This window comes from Notothenia rossii, assembly GCF_949606895.1.
Source record: "Notothenia rossii genome assembly, chromosome: 1".
NCBI lineage: Eukaryota > Metazoa > Chordata > Actinopteri > Perciformes > Nototheniidae > Notothenia > Notothenia rossii.
The window spans coordinates 76,036,514-76,057,082 of record NC_136912.1 but is presented as its reverse complement, the minus strand read 5'-3'; the positions used below and the strand labels follow the sequence as shown (position 1 = coordinate 76,057,082).

At 40.0% G+C, this 20,569-nt stretch overlaps 1 protein-coding gene across 5 annotated transcripts in view; it reads right to left on the bottom strand.

Annotated features, from left to right (window-relative positions):
- The window catches only part of lrp8 (low density lipoprotein receptor-related protein 8, apolipoprotein e receptor), a 163,354-nt gene that overhangs the window by 19,296 nt on the left and 123,489 nt on the right, over nt 1-20,569 (bottom strand). For all 5 annotated transcript variants that reach the window (XM_079668092.1, XM_079668088.1, XM_079668090.1 and 2 more), the window contains exons 8-13: nt 19,303-19,422; nt 18,489-18,614; nt 11,159-11,330; nt 7,983-8,207; nt 7,325-7,443; nt 4,150-4,289 (exon numbers count right to left, since the gene is read on the bottom strand). In XM_079668092.1, the coding sequence (XP_079524218.1) occupies nt 4,150-4,289; nt 7,325-7,443; nt 7,983-8,207; nt 11,159-11,330; nt 18,489-18,614; nt 19,303-19,422 (902 nt within the window). The remainder of the gene's footprint in view (nt 1-4,149; nt 4,290-7,324; nt 7,444-7,982; nt 8,208-11,158; nt 11,331-18,488; nt 18,615-19,302; nt 19,423-20,569) is intronic.

The following is a 20,569-nucleotide window of genomic DNA, read 5'->3' as shown; positions in this document are numbered from 1 at the left end:
TCTGACTGTACAGTTTTGGTATGACATACTAATGCTAAACACAAGGAGATTTATTGTGTTAAAGTTTGTTTCCCCACAATACTGTTTTAATACAACAATTACCTCCTGAGACTCCTCCCTTAAATATTCACTGTAATGCTGCTTGGTTCCAGTAATCAACCATACAATTACAATCTAGGGTGAATCAGAAAACACTGATAATGATTATTTTTAAGGACAAATATACTATACTACTATACTTACTATAGTAGGTAAAAAGGACTCTTGTAAAATAATGTATAACAACACTATAAACATGACAGCCATGACTACCACTGACTTTACTGAGTGCATCTTTTGTAAGAAATAAAGGAATAAATACTGCCAGCCCTGACCCGTGAGATCATGCTTTCATCATTCACTTCAGTTTCCTCCTTTCTTTCCATGTCTCTTCTTTTCTAACACTTCCTCCCAATTCTCTTTAGTGGTATTAAGGTATAAAAGGAAAAGCCTCTGAAGTGGTTATGACACTTGGTTTCTATGGCAACTGCAGACTGCTCCATCCATGTACACACACATCAATTAGGAAAAACACAATTTCTTTTGATAGTAACAAAAGACACACAGGCGATGAGATCTTCGTAAGGTTACAAACATAAATGAAGGAGAAAGAGACAATCCAGAAGGTGAGTGTTAGACAGAAAGGGGAAAGAGGTATCAGGCTCCTATAGGTATTTATTTTTTTGTTTGGGGTTGTGCTAACAGTTGTGGTTCTTTTTAAAGGGCAAGGATCTAGGAGTCCAGTCACAGATTTGTCTGCTGGGTGTATACATCTGTGTATCTCTGTGTTGGTTCAGTCATAGCTGTAATCCACGCTCTATATTCGTGCCGGGTTATCGGTGGAGATGACCTTTCTTTCACCTTCCCCTTTCTTTACACTGAGCTTTCTATCGCCTCATCTTCAACCTCACTCAGAATCAGATAACCTTTACTCATATGACAGTATTGGTTGAAACAATGAAAGACAAATATCAGCCATGTTAATAAAACAGTACTCAAATCTATCATTCCATCTCCCCTTTTCCTTACTGTCTCTGAGGATGTCTTTCTCGCTCTCTGTCAGTCTATGCAGGCGTTTTTCTCTTTCAGTTTCTCACTGTCAATCTTCGTATCTGTCTTCAAAAGCTTCCAACATCAATGCGGACCTGAGAAGGTCATTGCTCTCTTTGTACGATCAAGGTGAGTTTTCAATGATGTGTCAAATAATAGCCTAGAATGTATACACATGCACACATAAGCTCTGCTTATCATAACATTGCATCACTTTAGTCTGTCTCCGATTATCAAGGGGAGAGACTGCATCAAAATGGATGTGAAGTCTATTTAGGGTCAAGTGGAGAACAGCTCTTTAAGATTTTGATTGTGTCCGAGAAAAACCTTCTGACAAATGCTGGTCCCTTTTTGACTGACACTTCTGCCTGATGCACTTTTGGTGCCTCATTTCTTTCCTTAGAAGTCATGCCAGAAAACTACAAATAAAAGCTTAAACAAAGCAAACCCAATCAACATTTGGAAGCCTTTGATTGTCTGGATTTGACTTTTATCTCTTTGTTGTGTCAGCCTTAGTTATGAAAAAATTATGTAGGCTGGTGTTATCTGTGAATGAATACAATTATGTTAGGAGACATTTTGTGTTAATCTCCACCAAACTGCAGACAAGTATTGAAGCTTTACACATGCATGGTACACCCACACAGGTGTTTGTAGTCACTTTAGCGGACCTCTTATCTGGGGGTGTGGACAGATAGGGCTTGACTGACATTTCCTCATTATTTCCGTTAAAACTGTGTTTTCGCTTTAGTTTGAATATTTACTCTAAATCCAATTAATTTGATCCCTGTGTGACTGATGAATTCAAGAATGTGTGTCCTGTTTTATTGTCAACACAAACTATATAGCTTAATTTGACAGGCAATTGTCTATTTTTATTTTTTGTCAGACTTTTTGCATCGTATCCTTTTTTTGGTCCTGGCGTCAACACATTTTAAATTAAAGCTTTAAAGGCCTAAACAGGATTTTTGTGTCCTGTTATGACCAAGCTAAGCTAACAAGCTGATGAGCTTGCTAACTGACTGTTAGGACATTTGGTAATTCTGAGGGCTATATTTTCCCCCTTTAATTACTTTTTTAATTGAAATAAATGGTATGCAATGATGAGTAAAATGCCAGATGAAGCTGTGGAGGCTATTATGAAAAAAGTGCTAGGCTAACTAGCCCAGCTAGTGTGCTACATGTTAGCTCGCCATACAGCTAAACATATCACCACCTAGCTCTGCAAGTAGTAACTTCCCCATCCTGTTTTCACGTGGATAAGCAAATATCTTTGATGTGTAACCGACATATCCGCTTTATTTTATGCGAGGGACAACTAGTTTGGTGAATATTTTATAATATCAAGCATAGCTTCAGCCTGAGCAGAGGTCTAATCAAATAGAATAAATGAAAACACCTGTGTGGGGGCGTAAATCACAGTTAAAGCCTGCTTAAATCCTCCTACGTTGTTGAGTTCATGGTAAAAGGACACATTTGAGCCTCAGCACTTTTGTTTTTCTAAGAGGGGATACAACGTAATGCCATGATACTAAAGCCAGAGAAAGAGAAAACATTGCTCTCTGAAGGACTCTGCAGCCTACTTTTCCTCTGGGCTCGGTGTCTCGGCAGGGGGTGGAGCCTGACTGGAAGGGTTTGTATGTGTGCGTTTGGTGGTGCTGTGTTCAGACTTTGATATAGAAACCCTGCGACTTACCTCTGCAGTGTAAGGAAACTTTAGTACATAGTATGATGTTAAGGGATTTTTAATTTGTTCTGTATCATATCCAGAACAGAACAAAGAACAGAGAGCTGAGGGCTATTAATCTCCAGAGATGAACTTTCACTGCCTGCTCGAAACGTTGGTTTTCTTCCTCTTCTTTTACACATACACACAAATCCGAGCACACCCCCAAGAACACTCAGCTGGACATGATGGATGTCTTTGCTTCTCATCCTCACAGTGTGTGCAGCAAAGAGAGGAATGGAGAAAAGCACTTCCTACTGATCACATTTCACCTCCCACTTCCTCGCCCTCATCCTCCTCTGCTCTCCACTGCTTCTATTTTCCACCTACATCATTTACATCATCTATACTTGATAGGCTCTAACAGACTGACTCACTCCTGCCTCAATAAATACAACCAAATGAGCTCCATCGATTGCTGTACTCTACTGTGACTCTATAATGTTCAGCTCATGAACAGATAATTATCTGGGTTTATCTGGCTGTTATACTTCTTCTATCATCTCTATTTCTCATTTATCCTCAGTCAATCTCTAACAAAAGGAAGATAGAAACATTTGAACAAATCACTTTGGACAACCCATGTCTAATACCTACATTTGGCTGGCAAATATCTAAAAATACACTTACAAGATGGCAATCAAGATATGAGAAGTGTCACCCACGAGGCAGAGAAAAGAGAGGACAGATCTGTTTTTCGGTGTCTTTTTACCTTTAGAGGTCAAAAAGGACAGCACAAACACTGCAAATAACATGTTTTTATTCATGCTGAATTGTAAGGTTATCTAACCTAGTTTTATTTTAATAATATAGTAATCTTCATTCATACTTTATAAGCAAGATGGTTTAAAATAGATTTGATGGCAATATCAAAAAGGAAGTGTATTTGTTTGTGTAACATTTTTTAGCCTGATATTGCTGTTGTATATATCAAATGCGAAATTGCTCTGAATTGATTGAAGGAGAAAACCTTTAATCCCCAAGACTGGATATTTGGCTGCTGAAGAGAACAATGATTTCATTATGGAAAAAAAAGAAGATATATCTAGATTGTGCCGTCACAGTGTCACTGTCTCTGTGATTTGAATTTTCACAACACACCAGTAATAACTAAAAAGCAACAGCCAACTTGAAGGAAATCAATCAATCTAAAAAACATCTTGTGTGTTCTGGAAAATGGGAAAAAATAAATAAGTAGTCAAATCTGTTGTGGAAAATGTGTAAAAAGCATAGAGTGGTTCTCTTGCAAATACAAAAAACGGTTTACTCACAGGATCCAAACATCATTGGTTGAGGTAATTATGTGGATTTATTGTATACTAATTCTTCCATACCTCGAACACAGTGAGGGCAAAGGGGTGTCCCAGCTGCTGATTGGAGGACAGCAACACTTTGCGATTGTCTCCATTCAGGTCCACACTGGACAGCAGGTGCAGCTTGGAGTCCAACCAGTAGAGACGCCTGTTCGATAAGTCTGAGGAAGAAAGAGAGAGGGATCAAAACCAAGGCAGAAGGAGAGAGAGGTGGATATGAAAGAAGAGAGAGAGGTCATTCCACGAGAAAAGACCTAGGGTGAGAGGTATATGAATGTAATGGCCCAGTAACCACACCATCAATCTTGTTCGACATGACGGCTGAGGCCGCGCGCTGAGAAAACACAGATGTGATTATAATATTGCCGCTTGACTTCTTTGCCGGGGAACATATTTGTGCGCTTGAGCTAATTGATTAGTGTTGGTGGACTTGCGTTAAAGAACAGCTGTTTGCTGTTTTACAGTTCCATCACCTTGTATCTGTCCCCGAACTTGTTTACTTAAGACTCTATTTTTGCGCTTTTGCTTTAGGCCATCAAGTAACGCTGTGGTTGAATTGAAAATGTAAGTGTGAGAATCAATCAGATTTGAAAGGAAGGGAGATAATGAAAGTATGACTTTGCTTTTGCTAGGTGAGAATGAAGAAGGAATTGCAGACAAGTATTTTTAAACATCATTCCTTAATAACACAAAGTAATAAATTGTATTTTTTTGGATAACATTGTTGTATTTATGTTTTTGTTAACATACATTTACAGGGTATATGCAGGAATCCTGAAGTCAAATTTAATACCTTTTGAGACCTTTTTTAAGACCCTTTCCATACATTTTAAGACCTCATCGCAACTTTGAGTTCTAACCGGTTACATTGGCTACACACTTTACCTCACGTTTACTATATTGATTGTAAGATAGCAAAACTAAACAGAGTGCAGACAGACTACTGAAGCCTCCTCTCCACATGAACTTCAACCTCTCTGTGAAGGTCAGGTTTAATGCAGTATGCTGCTTTGTTGCTTCTGTACTCTGTGCTCTTTCATTCCAGTAAAACTCCTCAGAAACCAGTATTTGACCAATAAACAAAACAATTGACAAAACTTTGAACTATGAAATATATTAAACTTTGGTGAGCTTCAGCGGAGTAATGCCATATAGGAGCTCCCTCTCAAATACCCAGGGGTTAAATTGGGCTGGGGCTGTCCGGGGCTAAACCCTGGCACATAGGACGATGCTCTGACGTCATCACCCTCACACATTTGTCATATGTTTACAAAAAAGGATATATGTTATGACTTTTTTTCGTTCTTAATATAGACTATATTTAGGGTCGATATGTGTTGACTTTACTTTAAAATAGCAGATATCTGTGACCGGATATAGTTTGGCTTAGACCCCGGCCCCACGAGGACGCATACGGTAAAACGCATACGCAAGCACAAAAAAGGCTTCCGTTCACACGCATTCGATTCATTAACGTGTCCGTTCACACTAGAGCGCTGGAAATGCTGGAAACGATGTAGTACATATGCCAGGCCTGTAAGTGGCGCTGCTGCCGCCCGAAATACACCAAAAGCAGTGAAGAAGACCCCGGAGCATGGTTGCCATGGTTGCCCTTCTGTTTATTCTCCGCGGTGGACGGCGTGTTCTCCTGGTGTATATCTCTCAGGTAGTCCACAGCAGATGAAAAACACCCACCTCACCGCCTCTTCCAAGGAACGAGGGGACCGTGCGGCAGAGTTTCCGTAAAAAAAATATTCCGCCGGTCAACATGTCCGTTAAAGTTTAAATCTTCCGTACAAAATTAGAAAAGTGCCGGTCAGAGGTTTTCTTTGTTATGTATTGAGCTTTAAAACAAATTGATAACGACTCTGTTCTCCGTATAATAATATAATAATATTTAATAAACGGTGCCTGCCTCCTCTTCTGACAGCCCAGCAGCAGCAGGAGACGTGGGGAGAGGGAGGCGGGCTATTTAATCGTTATCAGAAAATGATCATATAGGGCTTAAACACGGAGCCGTTGGACCCCCAGAGCGTTGCGTATGCCGGTCTACCCACCTTGGGACCCGTTACCGTAGTCGTTTAGTTCCCCCCCCCCCCACAGAGTGGAGCAAGGCAACGAAACTTAAAATAATAAGCAGCATTTTACGGCGCGCTATGCATGGGGCCGCCTTGGGGGGTTTCCCGAATTGTCGTTTCAGTAAATTAAAGGGTGTTTCATGTTGTCGTTGCTGTGGACCTTCTTAATACCTTGGGAAATGCCGTTTAATACTTTTTAATAGCCTTAATTTTCGCTAAATTGATTTATCAACTTTTAATACTTTTTAAGAACCCGCGGACACCCTGATTTAGTTAACAATACTGGTAGAAACAACACTGTGATACCCCTTTTGATATTGCTTTGGATTAAAGCGTGCAATTCAATATTGGAAGGAATTCCAAAAAAAGTGTACTTTAAAAGAGCAGGAGTTTCATCACGTCCATAGTATGTAATGTAACTTAAAAGGAAACTGAATTGACATGGTCACGCCAAAAAAACTTAAAACCAAGTTATTTTCATTTATCATTCCGGTTCCATTTTCTGACAAAAAACTGTTATGCTCGCTGTATAAAACCAGTGAAGAAGCGGAAATAATCCAGCTCCCCTTCCAAGCGGTCTGGCCAACTCTCTCATTCCCCTTACTCTAAAAAATAATTTGTTTTCAAACACATGTAGTGACACCTCAATTCCACAGAGTGTGGCAACTGCATGCCTCTCTTACTCCTCAGGCAAGGGCAGCTCAGAGAAATTGGCTGGTGCCGCGGAGGGAGTTGAAAGGGATGATGAGAGGTATTGACAGCACAGAGGTCTGGCTTATTAATTCAGAGGCCTGTGTTTGCTGGCTTGATTGATGAGAGGCACACAAACTGAGCTGCTACAACAATAAGAGCAGCTCGAGGGTTGGAGCTACCCTAGACTGGTTTCTTCTCTTAGCTCTGGCTGATTGTCTTTTGTTTCTGTCTTTCTCTGAGTCTCTGTCTTTCAGTGGTGTGAACTCAAATACTTCCCTCTTTCTCCAAAAAGCAATATCAACATTATAACTGTGTCTATAAGACTGCTCTCAGAGTTGATTATGTTCCCTGTCCCTGCATCATCTGATAGTTCTCTTCAAAAAGCGTTGCATGTTTAAAGTAGCATATTTTATGTTCTTCCTTACCCAGGGTGATTCCATTTGGCCACTCGATGTGTTCAGACACCAGGACTTGTCGGTCCACTCCATTCATCCCGGCCTTCTCGATTTTGGCCTGATCTCCCCAATCTGACCAGTACATAAATCTGTGGAGAGACACATACAAACCAGTTACATATAGATGGAAACAATTCAGTGGCAGTCACTAGGTTTTTCATGTGCAATGTCATAGTGAGTATTTCGAATATAACTATGTGCCTCAATCGGTGTACTGTACTCTATCACACAATGTCCTTGTCTGACTCTTGATCTCATTTTCTCGACAAAATCAAATTGCTTTAATTCTGAAACAGGCCTTGAAGACACTAGAATAAAGTAGATACTGAGCAAAACTTCTGATACCGGAAAATTGGATCACTTTCACGAATGTGTGTCTTAATGAAAGCTGGGCTTCTTTTGCGTTTATTTCATGCTAGTCTAGCTTTGTAGAGTTGTAAAAAGAGCCCTTTGGGGAACTGAAGACATCCGAGACAAAGGGAAAAAGGCAGATAAGAGTCCTGTCGTATCTCCAAATAATTGTTGAGCTGCCTAATCTAACAGATGGGTGCAGGCATGGTGTTGCTACGGTTTAGTACAAATTGACTTTGCCATCTTCTGGCACATTGTCCATCTGCCTAAAGCTCACCCTTGGTGTGGATCCACTGCGATGGCCCGCGGCTCGCTCAGCTCCGTGGCTATCAGCACTTTTCTCTTCCTGCCGTCTCCAGTGGCGACGGAGATGCTCTTGTTGCCGGAGTCGGTCCAGTAGATGTTCTTGTGGACCCAGTCAACGGCCAGGCCCTCGGGGGAGTTGAGCGAGTCGATGAGAGTCACTTGCTGTGATGGGTCACTGGCCTTGTTGATGTAAGCACTGGAGGGTGGAGGAGAGGAGCTGTGTCAGTCACTGTTGTGGAAATCATGAAATACCCAATGATTTAGGAACAGGTCGAAAAAGAGACGAAAGAAAATCACACAAGTTGTACTTTGCTATATTGCTAGATGGAGTGTAGCACGTGCCTGAATCTGAGTTTCACATGTTGAGGAAATAGTATTGTACAGCTCCTCTGAAGGAGAAATACTAGGTCTTTATCTGACAGTATCTTATAAAACCCCCTGCCTCTTTTTCTCTCCCTCTGTGTTTTCCTGTCGCTTGTCTTTTCAATCTCTCGCCTTTTTCCTCTTGCATTCCACTTGTTGTCCGTCCAATCTTCTTTTTCCCCATTTCTGCTTTTATTTTTTCCTTTTCTACACTTAGTATCTTTGAACGTATGACAGCATTTTCCTTCACATGAGGGCTATACTTGGTTTTACCTTAATTTACTGTCATTTACAATATTCTGTTGCAATTTGGCTCATTGTATTTTCTTTGACATCTACATGTATGCATGTATATAGTTTACTTCATCTGCATTACTTCATTATTTTGCACTATTTTATTACTACTCTGTTTCTTCTTGCACTATTTTTATTGTTTTTTAAATGTGTTTTATTGTTTTATGTCTTATATATATTTATGTTACATTGTTGGAGGAGCCTGGGACTTAGGCTTTTCATGGCCATAACTACACTGTAGATACTGTGCATATGACAATAAAGCCTTTGAATCTATACAACAATAAAAATACTACAACCTTGTTGGAAAGCTGGAAAACGAATGTCTCGTTTAAGAACCAGAATTCCGATGATGAGTGCAAACAGGAGGAGCAGCTTAACTAAAGGCTGGCGAGGTAGCTTTGGAGCAGAAGATGAGGAGGAGATGGATGAGCTGGGGCTTGGCAGCAGCTTGCGTTGTTAATGGGCTGAATTACTGTTTGCCACCTCAGACATCTTCATCTATGGGGGGAAAGTTAGCCTGCTGCTGTCTTGTGATGGATACTATATCTCTCGTGTCAGGGTTTATTGCATGGATCCAACACCTGTCTCACACGCAGCAAATTACATTGAGGGCTGAAGAAAAATGGATACGGATGAATCCGTGATCAAGTAAATATACTACACTATATATAAACTCCTGTGTTTGAAATTAAAGTCATAATATTCCTTGTTCAATAAAATAATCACGTCATAATTACTCCTTACACACCCTATTGTACAGATTGTTGTAGATATATAAGGCATAGAAAAGGAATTATTTCACAGAATATTGGCAATTCTCATGACATCCCTGTTTTTAATTACACATATTAAGATTAACTAGAATGAGCAGGTTGGAGGGATGTATGGAGGGCAGACTGGAGTTAGAAATAAGACAGAGACTGATGAGTCCAAACCCACTGAGCAGATTGCATCTTTAATTGGATGTATTATTGTTTACTACAGACATCTCCATCACAGACGGAAGTTAGCAAGTCATCGACCCGTAGCTTGCTAATCACTATGAATTAGCCTGGAAAACCACACTGTTGGAGTGAGGGGCAATGAGGATGAATAACTTTGAAAATAACATTTATTTCTATTTGGTAAAAACATCTGTAGCAGAGAGAAAGTACTAGGATAAAAGATACAATGCTTGGGTACAAGTTGCAATCAATCATATCCTTAGCTTTGAGATTCAAGGTATTCAGTTTTTTAAAACAGGAGGGCATAATACAGATGAGCAAAGAACAACATTTTTAATTTTAAAAGAGCATTTTTTGATTGAAGTATTGTAAAATTTAAGCCGTAATCAAAGTTGACATACAAATGCTATCGGCAGGAGGCAGTGATGAACTGCATGTGCCTAGACCATCGGAAATCAAACCAGGTAATCTAAATTGCAAAATATATATGTATAGCACCTTTAATACATCTCAGTGGACTTTTTCTGAAAATAGCACCTGTTACGAACAAAGCCATAGCTATTTTTTTAGTTGAGTTGATTGAAGTTCCCTCTGCAAAGCAGTGAAGAACTTTATTCATCCAGGGCTTCTATTGTCTGAATGAGTAAAGCTGTGAATGTGGAGGGCACTGTGCCTTTAATAGGGCCATGAGGTTTTTATGGAGCTTATGAGCTAGAAAAAGGAGCGGATGTCACAAAATCTGCAGCATAAATGCATTGATCCGATGATACACTTTAATGCTCTTGGTTGAATTAAAAAAGGAAAGCAGGGAGAAAAAAAACATCCAACATCAACTCAGGCTGATCTACCTGCACACATTTCACTTGTTGCAGCCCATTTAAGGTGTCTTTGTGTGTTGATATGATTCTAACAAAGCTTATCATAATGAATTAGTTCATTTGTCCTTTCTCCGTCACAAGCCCTTGAGAGTACAACTGGGTCTGTGTGGAAGTATGCTTATGTGCGTGTGTCTATATGCAAATGAGTAATGGTGGTGATTATTGAGGCAGTGGAATTAGAGATAGCATATGGCTCAGCTGAGATCATAGAAGGCCCCTCCCACATCCTGTCAGCCTTCGGGGTGACACACAGGCACACACACACAATAATAATACCAGTAATTCTGTGTGTGCAAATACTGTTTGTGCTTGAAGGACAAACAAGTCCACTTTTTACTGACAGATGACACAGCCCTCCAGGTGTGACACACACACACACACACACACACACACACACACACACACACACACACACCCCCCCCCCCCCCCCCCCAGGTGGGTCTTGCTACCAGAAGGTCTGACAGTTTGAAGCAGACAAGATGGATAGGTAGAGGACAAATGAATGACAGAATGGCTGACGCACAAGAATATAATGTGATTCTTAACACCTAATGTTCTAATCTAGCAAAGTGGTTTTATAGGCTTCAATGTGAGTTCAAATACTAAACAAATCATAATGTACGGTTAATGGTGTGTCTGTGTATGTCTGAGTGTGTTGTGTATACCTGTATATTTTACGATGGTAGAGATCACACCAGAACATCTTGTTAATGGACACGTCTACATCCAGGGCCACTGCGTTCTTCAGCGTGGGGACAACCTGTGTATATTCGCTCTTCAGCAGGTCAATTCGACGGATCTCATGGCGGTTGGTGAACATCAGGTACGGACTTTTTCCTGAGGGAGCAGAAATGACATTCACGTCACAACAATGTATGAGTCTGCCGAAGAATAACAACGAAATTGGACAGATTGGTTGCAAATCTCAAGAGATGTATGGAGACCCTTGACAGCCATTAACCTACTATTGTAACCCCGAATGAGATCACATTTATCATTTTCAACCAACTCCCTACAAGACGGGGGGGTCATTTGACCGTCAGTCATAGCTAGTGTATCTGTATATATATATATATATAAAATGTAGCACACACCCAAACCGGTATTTGAAAGGTTAACCTGCATATCTGAATATTCGCTAAAGTAATTCAATCCACACCGTTCCTGAGACTGAAACAGACAAGGTCACATTGACTTCATACCAATGCAGCTCACTGGCTGTACAGTTTGATGTTATTTTGCTGTTATCACGTCAACAAGACATGAACATTGCCAGAAATGGTGATATGAAATAAAATAGTGTTTTATGCAGTCATGCTGATATTATTATTAGTCACTTGCAATGGCAAACCTTGCCCTTGAATCCATTAAAAAAGATCGTTCAGAATTTACATGGCCCAGCGATAGAATACATTAGTGAACTTTAACCCCTTCCTTTCATAAAAGATTTCTCAGATCTGCTGAGTTAGGCCTGCTAGCTGTTCCAGAGTACAGGTTAAGGTCAGAGGTCGACCGAGTGTTTGCTGAACCGGCGACTTAAGACACCATTTTTATTCTATTCTATTTACATATCACTGCTCTGTGTTTGTTACCTCGGAATCAATCAGTGTTCACTAGCCCTTTCCCCCCTTTAGATGTACTTTAGCAGTGAAAAACCTACACACTGTAATAAAAAGACACCATGTTTATTGTCGGGTATTTATTCTTATTCTGAAGAGAGAACATGATGTGAGACAAATAGTGTTGTGTTTTGCATTGTATTATTTAGGTCTTTAATGCATGTATTTTTAATGATGTGGGCATCAATTAAATTATTCCTATAAACCTTTTAAAAAGGAGAATACATTTTGTACACACAGAATACTTTTGACTTAATGCTGCTCACTGAATTATTTACACAGAAAAATGAACACATACATTACGTAATGTGGCCATAGTTGAAAGCAAAGAAACATTAAAAAGGAGACACTCATTTAAAAGGTCTTTGTGTGTACTATGTGAATTTGAGTGTGCGTTCTGCAGCCGGGTGATGTAATGAAGCACAATGTGCAGGTGGACAAAGTTCACCAAAAACTAGACATGACACATTGTTCTATTTTTAGTACAACAGCTTGTCAAAAGTGTTTCTAGGTTCGGTTCAGTATGAGCTGTTGGCTGGCACATCAGTTACCTTGGGCACATTTTTCAGCAGGCTGTAGGTGAGCGTGAGTCAAGCATTTGAAATCATGTCCTGCATTTGACAAGGTCAAACCTCATACATATACAAAAAATTACTTTGCATTCCTGCATATGGTAGACACTCCAAAACAACCTTTGTTTTAGCTCAACAGTGCTGTTGTCCAGGATTTCTGTCTCCTACACCGATACCCATCCATCTATTTTCCTTCATCTTCACTTCTCTACCCTATCTGTCATGTTTCTCTCCACTCCACACTGCCCAGTAAAGCTGAAATGCCGCCTAACGAGACAGAGTTGGGCAACAGTCACACTGAGGTACGCCCACACGCACACAATTTCATACTTTCACACAGAGCCAACCATCCCTAAATAGGTTTCCTCAGCCCTGGTTTAACACAGGCTACGGCACAGGGAGAAAATATTACATTTGTACTACTGTTTGGTTCCAATCATTTTCCTCTGACTGCTAAGTTTGAAATCATCATTTTCACCAGCAGAGAGAGGGGGAGACGGAGTGAGAGAGCAACGAAACAAGATAGAGACAGGCACAAGCAATGTGACGGAGGAAGATATGGTGAAATGAAGAACATTATGTAATTTGGGGGTAGAAAGTAAATAAACTAATCTAATAACAGCAGGGGAAAGAAAGTCAGATGGGTAAGGTGGAAGAGAGAAAAGGGAGAACATTTTTAAAGTATGCATTAATACGAACAGAAATGGACTTCTCTTTCATAAATCCCCCGACACACTTTTCACATCACTTATCCCTCATCACTCTGTTGTTGCAGCAGTCTGTCCTTCTCAAATTGAAACAAAGCTGACTCACTGTTTTCCTCTAGCTATGACATAGCATCAAAATGTGCATTATTATCTCTCCTCAATATATCCCTGCAAAGCAACAGTCAGCTTTCCTAACAGAGTATAGGATCCCCGGATACATTTGAATCTGTTCTGCTAGTTCAGGGCCGTTCTGCCTGTTGGCCAATTAAGATAAAGCAGAGGAAAAAGATCATTTCCGGCTTGGGAATTGCTGTCCGGCACAGAAGGAGAATTCATTTAATTTGCAACCAAGCAGATGTTTATGTTGTGGAGATGAAAACACCCAAGACAGACAGAAAGGTCACTTTGACCCGGTCAGGAAAAGGCATGAAATTCTGCAGGATGATGGGGATGTCTAGTTGCAGCCAGTGTGAACAGGCCAACACTGGATGAGGTTATTATTAGGATGATGTTACGTCTGGGAGTAGAAACAAATGTCTAGGTCAGCCATGCTCGTTAAAACATATTGACCTTGCTATGTAATGCTGAATAGACGCTGAAGCAGGGAGAGAAATTAACCTTCTGTCAAAAGTCATCCACCTCATGACAAAGCAACCCTTCATTATATGTGATGGGTCGCCAGAGTCTTCAAAAGATAAATGCTGTTGTTGTTGGTGGTGGTTTTGGAGACCATTATAAAACACGATAGGTCACTGAAAGAATGACAGATATAAAGTATACGATAAATATATATAGTTGTATTGGATATATACAAGCATCCATTACTTGCTGTTAAATACAATATATATATATATGCCGTTAATAACTGTGCAATATATACCTGGCTGCTAAATCCTAAGAAACTGTTACAGGATGTGTATTTTGTAAATTGTGTAACTTTTTATTTTGAATTATATCATAATTTTTTCTTTTATTTAGTACTTTTTAATGCATGTAACATATGTAACATGTTTAACATTAAGCTGTCTGTGGCTCTTTTTCTGCTGTAACAACTTAACAAATAAACTAATAAAGGTATTCTAATTCTGATTCTGATACCAATATTCCTGAAGGAAGACAGAATACATTGTTTTGTGCTTGCATATTAAAAGCAAAAAACTGCGAATAAAACTTCTGAGATGAGGTTTGACAGTGCTCCACAAAGTCTTGGGTCCCATGGCACAATAATTTGACAATGGGGTGAATCTGACCACTGCTTTAAACCCAGTTTTGAAAAGTGTGTGCTCAAACTGTCAAGTGTGGTGAAAACTGGCCTTGGCACTGTGGTTAGCCTGCAGTACACTGTAGATGAGAGAACAAGGAACAAGATATGGAAACAACAGCGAAAAACGGAAAGTACGAGTTTTGGTCCACAGGCAGTTTGTACATTTCCTCAGCATCGATGTGACAGCGCGCCCTGCTTTTATCAACCAGTGTGTATGTGTGTGTGTGTGTGTGTGTGTGTGTGTGTGTGTGTGTGTGTGTGTGTGTGTGTGTGTGTGTGTGTGTGTGTGTGTGTGTGTGTGTGTGTGTACCTGTATTGTTTTCATGCCGTCACATCTTTCTCATCCTTATCTTTACTCCTGCCTGAACATTTTAGAAACTTTTATTATGAAAACATTTAAGAAAGTTAGCTGCATTCATAAAATATTCAACGTTTGCCCCAAAAACAACTGCTATTGAGTTTGCTAAAGTTCTTACAATGACTTATCAGTCCCATCGTTTTCTCATAAGGGTGCTTTTAATGAAAGCTAGTTAGGAACGCCATTATTTTGTGTGACACTTTAAATCTGCAGCATGTGTTTTTTTTTCTTTAAGCAACCCTGCACATTTTTTATTTCAATAACAAAATTATTAAATATATGTTATGTCCATTTTCCTTGCAGTAACATGAACAATAAGCAATTGTATTAATATATAAATATTTGTTTCTGGCAGCAGTTTATTCTCTAGTAGAAGAATTGAACTGCTTGATTTTATTTAGACACTTGCGAAATATTTTCTCTCGAATTTGTGCTGCAGTAATTCTCTCTGTGTTGAGTGATCAGTTTTGACATACTTGTTATATGTTAAGGAATGGGGTCGAGGTGTTATTTCACTTTATGTTTACTATATGCATTCATATTTTCATTCCTCTCCTTCTCGGTCTTGGCCCTGTCAAAGTCAATTTGGCTTCAACTCTAATTTATGTATGAGAGAAGACTAAACTGGTAAAGAAACTGCTGCCTGTGTGGATCCATCCCTCTGATACTTTCTGTAAACTCCCACACTCTGTCTAGCTCTGTCCTAAACACAAAACAATAGCTCAAATTGAAGACTCAGTGTGGCATGAAAACCATAAAGTGTAAACACAAAAAAACAATATGTTTAATTAGTGAGTACAAGTCTTTATTCAAGTACTTTATGGACGCTGCCATGTAGTAACACCACCACACACACATTCACAAATACCAGCTGAGCGGAGGGAACAGGTCTAGTACTTTAATTTGAATTAGCATTGCTAGCGTTACGTATTACTCGGAAATTCATCTGCAGGGCATGAAACCATGTGTGAACTCATTCTTTGTACATTGGAGAATACAAAGAGTAAAGGTTATCTTATTCAATTATCTACACAGGCTCAACTTGCACCAACTACAACAAGCACAAGTGGAAAATGCAGTAAGAAAAACTATTATTTAATATATGCCATTGCATTTAAACTACCGTACTAGTGTTTTTCTGTGAGCCTCCGAGATAGAAAAAGCCTGAACTTCAGAGCAAACGATATTGGCACTCGGCACGTGTCACATCTTATCACAGAATGTCACACTCCTTCTGGGCAGTGTATGTATGTGCACGAACCATAACTCGACTACTCGAAATAACTATGTGTTCATTTGTGTGACCGGAATCTCAAAGTGTTCATCTATGTTAATGAATGTGAATGTGTGCACACTTGCGTCTAGGAATGAGTTCACAGGCAAATCCGGCTTCATTATGTCCACATTATGTCAGCTTCACGAAGCAAAAATCTTTTTATTTATGTTCCTATCTCTATTTGTGCCTCTGACTACATAAACCTCAATAATCCTGTCACATTTTCATATTGAGGCCGTCTCCTTCGGGACGCTATGACATGTGCCACTATTAACTCTCTCAACATTACCTCAATGAGCAGAAAGACATTCCAACAATGCATCCGTCCATCCATTTATCCTCCTCCTACCTTTCTTCTCCTCTGACAAATGTCTTGGCCTCTGACAAGGACTGTTTGTGCTGCCTTAGAGCAATAAGGATTCACAGAGAGAGGCATGAAGCAATCAATGGTGGTTTTTATGCCACTTAACTTAAGAGTGAGGTCCTGTTTTCTGCTCCAAGCTCTCTCATTACTAGACCACTTGATCCAATAATGACTCAACCTAAGACTGATGGTGGTAATCACTGGTAACACTCTTTTCTCCCTCTTGCCCCACAAAAAAAGTTAATTTACTGTGTAACTTAATCAGTTAATGGTTCCATTCCCACTTCAGGTAAATGGGTAGTCATGAGGCATTGAAACTGCCAGGGCAAGTTTATGTTTCCTGTAAAATGCATAACATTGTATGCACTAAATATTTATTTCTACTTATACAAATCTATTTAGGTACCCTTCAAGTGAAAATGACATGTCATTTCGAATTAGCAATAGCACTGAAATTCTGCTTTCAGCTCTGCTAAATATATATTTAAAAATATAAGTCCATTTTATCATAACTTCAGTAAATATTAAAAGCTCTATTTTGTAATTGGTAGCAGGAATTGTTATCTCCAGTTGGTTAAATTGTTGATGAAGTACAACATGGAGCTTGTCGGGTTTTAGGTGTAAATAACAGGATGAAGTCGATCTTTACTTCAAGATTTAACTGGACCAATTTGCCTGGTTTAGCTTAAAGGACCAGATTTGATCTCTATTCAAACCACTGCTCGGAGTGTGTACGCAGGCCAAAGAGGGTTTCAGACCCTGCTCAGTGTGCGGGAAGGCCCTCTCCCCACAGAACGTCCTTTCTATGACACTCCAGAGGGAGCAGAAGCAGCTGGCTGCAAACTTTTCATTAGTGAGGACTGCAGAAAAAGGTGGCAAATATTTATCTTTGCACAGATTGCTCTGCAAGGCCTGCATACAAAGCGAGCTTCCCGCTTCACAATATCCCACAGTGTGAGAATAGTGTGGAATGTGCCTCTGTAGCTAGAGGTGATGGAATGAGAGAGTAATTGGTGTGTATATAAGGGTTGATTTCGACATGTGATTCTCTTCGTGTACATGTCTGCCCATGACTGTGTGTTTGTGAGAACATCCATCTTCGAAGGTGTGGGTCTTAACCCGAACAAATGTGTGGCCGTTTCTCAATCGCGAGGATACTGGCTTGGTAGTCGCATACTTCCAAGTCACTTCCTTCAGAAACGAAGCAAGTATACTTCCAAGACACGGCTTCGGAAAACAAAGAAGAATGGAAAAGGCGAACAAGTGTGCCATTCTCTCTAACGGTTTCAACATAAACTGTACCGAAAATAAACCTCACAATGTCTATCTAATTATGAAATTGCTTTACTTTCACGGAACACATTTTTGGTGATAACAAATGCAACAAAGTAACATATTTACCAACACATGTTCTACGCCACTACATACTTACATTTAAATGTGTGATGTGCTGCGTCGGTTCAGCCATTCTCCGCAAGGGTTTTTGAAATTGGTCCGTGCGCAAAGCATTGTGGGGATTTGAAGGACGCGAAGTCTACCCATGTGCAGCCTCGAAATTACCCCCAAACCAAGGAAGTGGCCTCGGTGGAATTCCAAGTATGCTGGAGATTGGAACAGTCCTTCAGCGGCACTCGATGACGTAGTATCCTTGAAATATTGGCTTGGAAGCCAGTTTCCTCGCGATTGAGAAACGGCCTGTGTGTGTGTGTGTGTGTGTGTGTGTGTGTGTGTGTGTGTGTGTGTGTGTGTGTGTGTGTGTGTGTGTGTGTGTGTGTGTGTGTGTGTGTGTGTGTGTGTGTGTGTGTGTGTGTGTGTGAGAGAGTTAAAGTGCTCACCAACGGCCTTGCAGGTCTTAGAGGCAGGGTCCATCTCGTAGCCTTCGTAGCATTCACACTTATAATCTCCTTTGTAGTTGATGCAAATCTGACTGCAGGCATCCGGGTTCTCACATTCATCTATATCTGTGGAGAGACATGTGATGAATCTGATTTTAAAGATGTCCACTGCACAGATACATTGTCCGTGCTTGCTAATTTAGGACACCGGATTGTACGCTTTAACAACTTAACCAAATAAAACCATAGCACAACTGGCTAACATTTTGGGAAATAGCTTGTTTGTAAGCAAACCAATAGCACAGAGAGAAGATCGATACAAATTTGATCTGATTGAGATCAGGAATCCAGATGTGTTTGGTCGAGCTTAGCGCTGTGAAGCAGGGGAAACTGAAAACAAATCACTGTTGGGCAACTTTAAAGCTTTCCTATCTGCACTTTGTATATTATCTTGAGAGTATAATTTAATAAAAAATAACAGAAAATACTAAAAATCTGGCTTTGTGGTTTTAGAGACGGTAAGAACATATGAGCTTTTTTTTCTTTTTAATGTCGTTTTGCAGCAGTTTATCCCTTTTTCAAATTAAGTTCCATAATTTGTTCATTATTGGATAGATAAAATGACTTATTTTATTATGAAAGTATAATAATATGAATAGCAGTAGAGTTTGAACCCTGTGAAATTGTCAAATAAAACTGGGGAGGGTGGACAAACAGCATGTAGATCACACCAGCCCAGACAAAGTATAATGTTACGTTAATGGTCTTCTGCATTAAGGTGGTTATTTCATTTCAAATCTCATCTTTTCTTTACCTCCACATGTCTTTTTGTCCATGAGTTTGTACCCAGAGGGGCAGTCGCACTCGTAACCAATTTTTCGGTCCCTGCAGATGTGAGAGCAGCCGCCGTTGTTGTCTGAGCACTCATTCAGGCCTGTAGAGAGAGAGGGGGGGGGGGGGGGGGGGGGGGGGGGGGAACAGGAGGGGAGGGAAGTAAAGAAGAGTTGAATATTGATGAAATAATTCCAGCAGTCTTTTGGACAGAAATTCAGCCTAGATGAAACAGAAAGAAATAGTTGGACAGAAAGACAAACACCAAAAGTTTGTGTGTGTTCATAGTTGTATTCATCCTGCCAGTAGAGATAAGTCCTGTCAAGTGTGTGTGTGTGTGTGTGTGTGTGTGTGTGTGTGTGTGTGTGTGTGTGTGTGTGTGTGTGTGTGTGTGTGTGTGTGTGTGTGTGTGTGTGTGTGTGTGTGTGTGTGTGTGTGTGTGTACAGTATATTCATTGGAATGCTTTTGTGTCTGTGTACAGGCACAGTGTCAGCCAAATCTAACTGGAATCAATCCATACTCCAACAGCGAGCTTGGCCACGTGTACCAGGTGCCACTCCACTCCTATTGTTACATGCTGACCTTCATCCTCTCATTTCAGAGCCTCCATTTTCCTTCTTCCTTTCTTTGTATTTTAAAAAGGGAAAAACCTTCATTTTGTATCTGTGTCTGCAGCTCCATTATATTCGTTTGTCTTTAAAATACCCTCAAGGGAGTAGAAAGAGATCGCTGTAGAAGACTAAAGCTGGCACTTCATTACCGGAGTACATTAAAGATTAAAGCTTTAAGGCTACAGGTTTGTCTGTGAGACAGAACGAGACTGAAAATGAGAGAGAATGCAAGAATAGAGTTAAGATGAGAGAAAAAAAGGAGATTTAGACTTCAAGAGAAATTTAACAGATAATAAGGTTGTTTTCTGAAGTGCAGTCAGTGTATTCATAATTACAACACCTATTTCCCCTGATTATTTGTTCTACAGAAGACACTTTAGGCTTTAAATATGTGGACACTGTCAATATATCAAGTTATTTTAAAAGCAAAAAAAGTAGACATGATGTGTTCAGTCTCTGCCTTTTTTTCAAAAGATGTGTCGCACTCCCAATGACTACATTTTACTGACCTAATAAAAACGAGAAGTCTTTGAAGTCCTCCTTCAAGGGAAATCTTCATAAAGTTCAAGTTATATTCAAGGCACTTCCAACTTTGTGTCAACAGTTTAGGAGTTCGGTAAGGAAAACTTGACAGGCCT